Below are 10,756 nucleotides of genomic sequence, written 5' to 3'. Positions count from 1 at the left end.
CCGAGTTAAGCGCTCTTCGCAGCTAAAGAGTCTTACATCAAGAGTGCTCTATAAAGAGTGCTATAGCCCGATCGCTGATTTATTTATATAGTTAGTCAGTTTGTTTATTGAATTCGGATATCGGTTCGAGTGGTTCTGAGTAGCGCGTTTCGGGTTCTTGATTTTGAGTGGGTGGCTTTATTTCCGACAAGTTTTCGTGTCGAGTCGCGTTGTGCCGCACTTTAATGGATTAAGAGTTGGACAGCAGTGGTTTTGCAACGAGAGGATCGTTTTTCGCGGTCCTGGAGTCCATGTCTGCAGGTAGGTTCACTTTTACATCAACAGTTGCTCTGAAATAAGGAGAAAAAAGCTCCAAATGAACCAAAACTTACAGCTAGAGTAAAAGAATGTCTCCATATGATGCCGCAATAGAGGCCGATCGTTTAAAAAGAACCTGAAGAAAGCGTGAAAATATCAGAGGCATGTCTGGCATCAATTCATTTGTTAGTCAGATGTTCGATGGTAAATGGTAAATTGCGTGATCGACGTCTTACGTTGAAGGTTCTCCGTTTATTGCGATATTTAAAAAAATAATTTTTAATATTTGGCAGTGAAATTTCAAATTAACATAAAAGGAAACAGATTGAATGTCTCCAGTATTAAAATGTATCTATAGCGTGCCCAAAAAAAGTACAGGCCCATGTCTAATCACAAAATTCTTTGAGTGCTCGCAAACTCCTCCTCTTCGTCACTTTAGTACAGGGTGTTTTTAAAGGCTTAGGATTCTTTTTCTCTTTCGTTTTCATTCGATCGTTAAATTTTTGAGACATTAAATTGACATCTGGTGTACTTGTTACTGTGCCACAAATCAAGTAAGTAGGCATTTTAAAGCAGGTTAATCAAATATGATTCAATTTTGACTTTGCTACTAGATTTATTCAGGTTTGAATCAGAAATGAAGAGAAAAAAAGTATTCTTTGATGAGCCAGCAAATCTCTATTTATATCTTTCATGATTTTTTTAAATTTTGGTGACGCTTAATCGAAAATTGTGTTCTGTACTCCTCTGTTTTTATTAGATTAAAATTTATGTTTTTGAAATTGCAGAAAACTCTTATGATATATATGGCTGCAGCACGTCATTAGTGTATCACAATGATTTTAAATTTAGAAAAAAAAAAATTCCCACTTTCACTTTTTTCGCCCAGCACGCCTCTGTATTTACTATACCTACCTAAAGTACACTTTCTAAATGAGAGAAAACCATTACATCACTCAATATACGCTAAATAATTAGATCTTTGTTGCAATATGATCCAGCAATTTTGCAAATTTATTACTCCTATTTCATTTTTTTTTTGCTGCTGGTCTTATTTAAAAATTGCGTTCCACTGTTCAACTGGCTTCAAATTTATGTTGTTTTTTTTATTATAGACAACCCTTGCATGTGTTTATTAAAAAATATGTTAGTAACGTTTCAGTTTCCATAAGAACCTGTGACGTATTTGATTTCGCAGTCTCCATAAATTTTTGAAATTTAGTGATAAACGAGACATTTTTTTGGACATTTTAACTCGTTTGAATTCTATGTAGGTCTGCCTTTGATTTTTCCAAATCGATTTACAAAACTAGAAATTATGATCTTTCAATTTTTCTGAAAACCAGTGGTGTATTTACTTAGTTTTCCAAAATTTCCACAAATGTTCCAAATTTAGGGTTTCGTAAAAGCTCTGCTCTCTAGGTACACCACTATATTTCACAGCTGTCAATTTTATGAAAATGAGGATGAAAATAAATAATAAAAATAATAATAAAACATGAGAATCGTACTCAGAAGAGTGATGGAAAAACAAAAAATGCTATTATTTTTAAAATGTTTGTTTTTAAAAGTTGCTCGAGGTCACTATTTTTTAATCTATACGCGAATTGTACCAAATTTGCTCTTACATCCATCGTATAATTAAATATTAAATACACCGCAGGCAATGCTCATGAAAATATCGAGTCTTATTTTTCGTGAAACCCAATGGTAAAGGCGTTCGGTTATTTCTCCTTCTCCGACCCAAATCCCTTCTACCACTTCCTCTTTATTACGTTCGTCTTCTAGGCACGATCGCTTTTTTTTGTTTTCCGGTATAATATTTGAAAAGTTTTCCTCACGTTGTACTTCAACACTACTTCCATCTCAAAGTCTTCTAGTTATTTACTTAAAAAGTGCGCGAAGTGTTACTTTTCGGCAAGTGAATGACGTTGGCCGAATAGCGCAAAGATGGAATTTTCTTATTTGATTGGGAAGTTTTATCTACGCTAATTACAAAGTTAATGGGTGGGCAAGAATATTTGGGACACCCTGTATACTGTTTCAACATGCACCATGTAACCAGATGGTAGTTCGATGTGTTCCGAACAATTTCCTCATGTTTGTGAGCAGAATCCTCGGATAGGATTTTCCTTTCCATCTCATTATGCATATTGAAATGTTGGGCACTCCACCTTTTACTCCACCTCTTCCACCCACTGTGTAACGCGTTGGTGTATGAGTTTGAATGAATATCATTACTGTATAAGAGAATTTCACAGAGTCGGTCTGTATATAAAACGTTCTAATTTTCATTTCTGTTGTGAAAGTAGTCTCACTGCTTTCCACTCTGTTTACCTGCTTCTACCTTATCTACTTATACGCCATGTATCTGCTTCTTCATGACTTTCATCGTGACTTTTTACAGACTGCACTGTAGGTTACAAGAGGTATATTGTCAGCATATCTTAATCTTTTTAGTATGTACATCGTTTATATTGATTCCTGATATATGTATTTCAGAGCCTTTTCGAAATGCTTTTTGGCATATTTGGTACAATAGAGACGTTGGATATGTAATCCCAAGTAGCAATAATTTATGTTGTAAGTTAATGTAATTTTGGTGGAACCCGAAATAGTTAATGTAATTTAGCATTCTCTCTGGTCCAATAGGAGTTTTTCATTGTGGTTTTTTAAATGAAAAATTCAATCTATACAAATAAATGGATATACTGTTTAGTGTTCATCCTGTATAATTCCTTAAATTTCTGAATGATTATGTCGTAGTTCGCTATCAACAACTACTATATCACAGGTTTAGAAGGATGGCGTTTCCTATGCTTACCAACTGGACATTGTAGGTAAGCTGAAGTAATAAGTAGACGTATAATTTCTTAAGCAAGCTTTTAAGAGTGCTTTGGCATGCACCAAAATTTCGTGAAAGCTGCTTCATCTGCAAGTTTCATTAAATATTAAAACTAACTAACCCATGGTTGATGACCAAGGGTGATAAATGTACATGTGGTTTTTCGGATTCAAGAATATGTGGTCAAAATTTGAAAAATTATGATGACTTTCAAAGGTATTCGAAAAAAACTGAAATTTTGGAAAAACGTTTTTATTTTTTCCTCAGCTCGTGAAGACATAAATTGACTGGCAGGTCCACCAGATCTTTCACAATTAAATTATATTTTATGGGAAACTATCAAAAGACCTCATTTATACATATGTATATAATATGTAGGTATGTAAGTGGGCGAAGGAAGATCATCACAATTTTAAAACGCATAAACCTACGCTTGCAAGTGGCGGGTAAACTCTTTGAGCACTTCTTATAATTTTCTTTATTAACTTGGTTTTTATTTTGTTATTTTCAAGGTACGCATTGCAAAAAAGGATTTTTGATACCTTCACTAAACTCCAAAACTTAAATACATAAACGCATTAAGAAAAATAAAATTAATTTAAAAAATGTAGAATTCCAAGATGGCGCCCATAAGAAAAAATAAAGCCAATAATGGCTTTCAAAAATCAAAACGTCAGATGTTAAATATGACATTGCTACGTCGTAGAAAGAGAAAGTTGCAATGATGGAGTGTAAATCTTTTTGAATTACCCCTCCAAATAAACAGAGGGAAAAGTATAAACATTTTTCCAAAATTTCAGTTTTTTTCGAATACCTCCGAAGGTTATCGGAATGTTTCAAAATACATTGGGAAACAACATATTCTTGAACTCTAAATTGTGCAACTTTGCACTAATTAAACCGACCTAGTGTCTTTTTTGATTACCGACATCCTCATGGTTGATTTCCAGAAATGAACATACTGTACATTTTTTATAATTAACAATTAATCTATGATAAAAACGAAATTGAGAAAATTGATTAAAATATTAAAGTTCCATAAAATAAAAGTTTAAAGAATTTCAAAATTAAAAGGAAAAGGAGTTTTACCTTCATACATGAGATAAGAATTCATCAACTTAATTTACCTTTTTATATTTTAGTATAATACGTATTAAAATTTTTGATACCTTAGGAGACTTTTTTGGGTCCATTAAACATCAATTATTAATATTAATTTAATTTGGCAAAAATTTAAATATTGCAGCTACAAATTTATTTATTTTAATTTGGCAAAATCTAATCACTTCGGCCAAATATGGTTTATATTGAGCTCAATTGTGGAGAGTTTATATTTACAAATTTTATTAAAATTCTGCTCTTTCAGGTGGCAACTACGGGGAAGGTCCCGTGCTGCCGGTGGACCGGGGCACCGGAGGAGCAAGCGATCTTCATGGGTTACTGCCCGAACTCAATGGAGTTGAGCTGGCAATGAGCTTAAGCCCTAAAGGTCACTTAGGCCAGGGCTCCTTAAGTCACTTGCAACACCTGCATCACTCCACTCCATTTAGCGTCACGGACATATTGAGTCCCATCGAAGAGTCTTATAGAAAGTTGGAATTGGCTGCTAACCCACCTTCCCCATATAGGTGAGTTATCTCGGAATCTTAATAATAATTTGATAACATGAATATGTTCTTTATAGATCCACCTCAAGTGGAAGTAGCATAAATTCACCTGGTGCCACTTCAGGTGCAGGGGCTTGCAGCATGAACGGTGGCTATCCAGTGATGGGGCAGTTTGGCGGGGGCCAGTACTGCCCAGTTTCAGAGAACTTAGGCCTGCCTCCTCACTACTCTTCAGGATGGTACCAAAGTTCAGCGGCAGATCCTCGATTTGCAAGTGAGTGTTTAAATTTTAATGTTGTCATGAGAACTAAAGGGGGATTAATTCTTCTGAGTGGTTGTGTCATCAAACGATACATCCCATTAAACGGTTACAATATATCAAAGACACGCCACTTACACGGCCAATATACCCGGAACAAAAACCAGAAGCTTCTCGAATTACATTTTACAACCGGGGTAATATCAAGATAACGAGCTCAAACGCATAGACTCGAGTTAGAATAATAGATTATTAGAGTCCTAAAATATTTATTATTTGCCAAATATTATAAAACTGCAATGAGGCAATGGATATATTGGGCAATATTTGAAAAACGCATTTCCCAAGTTGACGTCCAACGAAATCTAAAATTCTACCTAGTCAACCGAGAGCTGGTGTTAAAACACTGTTTATGAAACCCAAAAGAATTCATTTTTTTTAATCAGAAATGTTTCAAATTTTTTAGTTTCTTGAGTTGTAAAGATAAAAATGTTGATTTTTCGCGAGTTTCCATTTTTTTTTTATATTCAAAGTTATAAAGTATTCTCATATGAAATATGAGTACTCGTGCATTAAAAATTTTCGATTAACTTTAGGGCGAAACGCATGAATGCAACTTGTGATGGAAAAAGTTCGAGTGTTTTTTCTGATTTAGGCCGCATGAATGCATTGTAAAATTATCTAAAATTTTTGGTGTCCGACATATGTATATTCGGAGGGGAATTTCAACAACCGAATGGTACATATTTATAACTCATTTGAATAGTTTTTGACTCGTAGATATTGACAATTTAATCCAATAAAATTTGCTAACGCATATTTATTCTGCATATGATAACATTTGCGTTAGCATTTTATCATATACAGAAAATCTCAGAAATCTACTTTATCAAAAATTGCTTCATTTTGAATAAGATTTGAAATAGAATATTTAATTTTTTGCCATAAATTGGGAATAAATGTCACAGTTTTTGATTGCCCGCCTTGAAATGACTGTTCAATAAATTCATTTAAAATCACTGTTTCAAGCTAATAGACAGGTATCACACGTATGTTTTACTAAGGCACAAAAAATCGATGTAACTTTTTTATCACTAATGATAAAATTTTTAGGAATTATAATACTCTGAACTCTCTTACATCAAAAAGATATTCTTAAAAAAAAATCGTTTCTCTAACCGTTTTCACAATATTTTACGACGTACTATAAAGGCATTAACTGCTTGTATTACTAAGTAGACCATGGAAACAAGGAAATATCACACGGGCGCCATTTTCGACATTTTTACTGACGTTTCCAATATTAATAATTAGTTATAACTATACCTATAAACAGCTTGTTTCATTAGTGCAATAAGTTCAAAGTACGACAAAATAGTTAATTTTTTAGAACTTTCAAGGTATAAATAACGCTGTTAGTTTAGGTTAACTTTAAAGGGGGAATACACCTCTGAGCACCAACAGCATGAACGTCACAACTTCCACTTTCACCACAAAAGGAGAAAAGTTTTTGGCCACGCCCACTTTCAGTCACTAAGAAACAGTTACACCACGCTCCCTTTCGTTTTCACTCACTAAATATCAGCTATTATGATGACACATCTCACGAGCCTTTGAAATAAAAGATTATTTCGATTATTATTTTATTTCGTATGACAAACATCTTTGTCGGCGCGCTTACACTCGACTGAATCATTTAACAGATGATGTCCCTTCGAAACATACAAAAAACTTTATGGCTTTTCTTTTGTAAAGGTACAGGTCACAGGTTCGATAAACGATACATAGCACGAAATGATATACATATGTACGTGCATATGTATGTATTTGAATTTTAATATTTCTACCTATTGGGTATGTGAAAAGTTAATTTGGTAAATTAAATAAAACTTGAAAAGGAACAAAAGACAATTTCTAGCAACATCTTTTATAAAGCCTTTACTAGAAAATGTTAAATATTTTAATGGCACTTTGGAAAGGTTAAGCAGAATAAGGACTTGAAGCCGTAGCAATTTTTTTCCATAATAATTAAATATTTATTAAACGTAGTAGAACCAGCAGCTTAGAAATTTAAATTTTTGAACATGTTTGAACATGTGAAATTTTGTGAGTTATATTAATTAGCTGAAGTGACTGTGTTCAAAATTTTAGTTTTTGGTACAACATCGATACCAATGAATGCAGCGTACTAGGGGGTAAAAAAAATAGGTCGATTTAGCTAAATATACTTCACAAAAAAGTTGCTTGATTTCATGCTAAAGGATGCTTAATATATTTTTTTATTCTATAACTGGGAAATAAATGTGACAGGTTTTGGTTTACCCCCTTGAAATTGCTTCTAGAGGGGTTTAAAATCTGTGTTCCATGCTGATTGATAGATTTTGTGCCACCTATGTCTTACCTAGATACAAAAAATCGACGTCATTTTTTTATCGCTCATAATAACATGAATACCTTTACGAATTCTGATGCTTTAACTTCTTCTATCTTAAAAATGCATTCTTCAAAAAACTCATATCTTTAACCATTTTCAACATATTTTCAATTAGGCTTTTTGATGCTTTGCCAAGGATTTATAAGTACTATCAATTAATTTACGGTTTGCATTGCGAGATAGGTCATTAAGAAAATAAAATGTCACACAATCGCCGTTTTTACTCATGTTTTCCATATCAATAATTAGTCAAAGTACTTCCAAAAATTTACCAGTTTCTCAGGTTTCAATGGGTCTCAACATTTTTAGATTTATCAGCTCGTGAAGTTTTTTAGTGAGAAATATTTTGAAGGTTTATAAAGTTCTCCTAAATTTTTGGGTTTTAACGTAATCGAGATATTTCAGGTTTTGTTTTTAGCATTCACAACTTTAGATATTTGAATCCGTTAAAATCTAAAAAGTTTTTATCCAAGACAATGTCAAAAACTTTGAATTTGCTAGCGAAGAATTTTTTTAAAGCTTAAACGCTCTTGAAGCCTTGATAAATTTGGAAGTTCTAATCTCCAAAAGCATCCAATTTTGAAAATACTGAATCTCAAAATCTTTAAAACCTAAGAAATCAAAAACGTTCATATTATCGCCATTGTCGAAATAATATTGATTCATTTCTAAATTACTATTTAGTAATTAATTATTTTTTATTTTAATTACATTTTTAATTAATCTTTTTTTATTTACCCTTAATTTCGAAACTACTGGAAATGGCATAAATATTATTTCTAACCACAAAAACTTTCCAGATATTTAAAATGTTCAACTCTTTAATTCTGTTGACGATTGTAAATCTCAGATCTCGAGGGTGTGTCCTGCCTCAAGGGTGGCACGTCGCATTTATTGTCCTTAATACGTTTCGGGGTTCTGCCGACACGCTGATGGTATTTAGTTACCAAAGAACGGTCTCACATTCGCTCACACATTCTTACTAAGTGCCTGGATATCGATTACGTGCCAAGAGAATCTTTTGGGGCCACAGAGGGCACAAGAACTATTCGAAGTTGGTCTATAGGGTGTAACTTAAGACGATTGGTTGGAAATAGGCGAATGAAGTGTTAAGTGGTTTTATTTGAGTCAAGTGATCAACAATTAACACCCAGCTTTAGTCAGATAGTCAGTTATTATGAATAATTATGAGATTTGAAGTGCTTCTCATAAGTTATTAGAAGGGAGTTTAATTGTCTTTAACACAGTTCTGTTGTACGTTAAAACAGTTAAGGTGGGTCATAGTTGCTGACTTACACAGTGTATTTACTTAAACTGTAAGCCGCAATCCTGATTATCCCCGTAAGTCAAGGAGCTTTTGGGATTGAAAAAATTACATTTTCCCACCAATTTGTTCGATATTATTCACATGTATACATTTGGATTTTGACTGCAAAACGTCAAAAAGGCCTAATGTTGCAAATTTTTCAAAAACTGTAATACGCAAATAAGTTTTTGTAAATTTACATCAGCGCCAAACAGGAGCAACTTTCTCAGTTCGAATTTAAAATAAAATGTATATCATTGAAATTGGGATTAAGAGTAATTATTCCGTTCTAAGTAAGGAAGATGCATCAATTATTAAAAATGGACATAGCAAACAATCATTCGCATTCAACTAAAATTGGTGCCATTCTTTCGAAGATCGCCATAACTTAGTGTCACTATCAGTAATTTGCGCATATAAGGCGTTAAGAGATCATAATGACCACACGTTCGCTGATTTTGCCACCATGGATTGATATCTGATTCACGGGAGACAAAACTGTAAAAAACAATGGTACATCTATATCTTCTAAGTCGTTAGGAAGATGGCTTTCCTTATGACTCATCTTGTATATAATTGCTCACATTGTTTCTCCGTCACGAGATATGCATAACTAATTACACAATGACATGCAGAATTTCAAAAATGTATACAGGGTGTCCAGGATTTTGTAGCAAAACCTTCGGAGAGGATTTCGTTTTAAGGGGAAAATGTTCTCATAAACTTATATACACTTAGTTTTTGAGATATATCAAGTTTTTATTATTTTGTCATTATCTCGCCTGCAGGTCTTTCAATTTTTGAGATGTTGGTTTTAAATTTTAACTGAGGGACAGTATGGTTCAAGCGATGATGTTTTAGTCAAATAGCTAGACTTGAGGAGGGTGAAATTCTATAGAAAGTTTCATCCTGTAGATGCAATCTAACTAAATTTGAACTGGATTTCATCTACAGGATGGACACTTCCCTCGCGTCATAATTGAAATATAAACATATCAGTATCTGTCGACGCTTTAAACAGAATTTGTAATAACTACATGGATCTTTGACTCAGAGATATTTTGAGAAGCAGCTGCGTGCAACAGTTTTGGAATACTTGAAATACTCCAGACATTTTTGTCACTGTATACGAAAGAATATTACGTTATGTTCTTTATATTATTATTACATTTTTTAATTTTTGTTTTAGGAGATATCTTTCAAAACTAAGATAATATCCAGTGCAAACCGCATTGTTCTATCTTAAACCGTTGACAAGCTATGAACCATAAATCTTTTAAAAATGTTAAATTGTTTACCTCATTATCTCGAAAACTGTTGAAAATAGGCTATATGATAGATTTCATAATAAACTACCTGCATATGCCACCGTGTGGCCCGAATTGGACATACGGGTATCTTGAAAACTAGAAAAGGTACAAAAATGGTTAAATGGGAGAAGGAAAAGGAAATGTAATAGCCAGTTGAACGCTGTTTTAAAAACGATTTTAAGTTATTTTCTTTTTGAAACTCAAAAAATTCAAAATCAAATCAATTATATAATAAAATCATTAAATTTAATGCGACATTAAGTTCCTTTCCTTTTTCTAATTTAACTATTTTTTACCCTCTTATAGTTTTCAAGATACCCATATATGCGAGCCCAATTTTGACCACACTGTATAGGATAAAAAATAAATTAGTAACCTTGTGGGGTTTCTGGCCTTTCCAAACCATTCCCAAATATTTTATGAACTCACTATAGAATGTGTCGTGTTTTTGTTACGATTACCGTGTAAAATTTGTATAACTACACATTTCCTCTCCTCTTTGCTTAGAGATGAAAACCGAAAAAGAAAACTACAGAATGTGAATACTTAAGTGAGACAATACTTGCAGTGTAAGCGTTCCAGTTACTACATATTCCCGATTTACATAGTATGTTGGTTGAGGGTTTTTGGAATATACATATTTAAAGTTAAAATGGGCTGACTCCGTTTTGGAATTGAGGTAGCATATCAGTTAAAAT

At 33.1% G+C, this 10,756-nt stretch overlaps 1 protein-coding gene across 1 annotated transcript in view; it reads left to right on the top strand.

Moving 5' to 3' along the window:
• LOC136417580 (homeobox protein Nkx-2.1-like) overlaps positions 1-10,756 on the top strand; it is a 35,923-nt gene continuing 25,167 nt past the window's right edge. The window contains exons 1-3 of the mRNA XM_066403340.1: positions 1-300; positions 4,509-4,770; positions 4,827-5,023. Of these exons, the coding sequence (XP_066259437.1) occupies positions 291-300; positions 4,509-4,770; positions 4,827-5,023 (469 nt within the window). The 5' untranslated portion in view covers positions 1-290. The remainder of the gene's footprint in view (positions 301-4,508; positions 4,771-4,826; positions 5,024-10,756) is intronic.

The sequence above is a fragment of the Euwallacea similis genome, chromosome 29, assembly GCF_039881205.1.
Source record: "Euwallacea similis isolate ESF13 chromosome 29, ESF131.1, whole genome shotgun sequence".
Classification (NCBI taxonomy): Eukaryota; Metazoa; Arthropoda; class Insecta; order Coleoptera; family Curculionidae; genus Euwallacea; species Euwallacea similis.
Note: the sequence above shows the minus strand (reverse complement) of the source record. Positions and strands in the feature narration are given on the sequence as shown.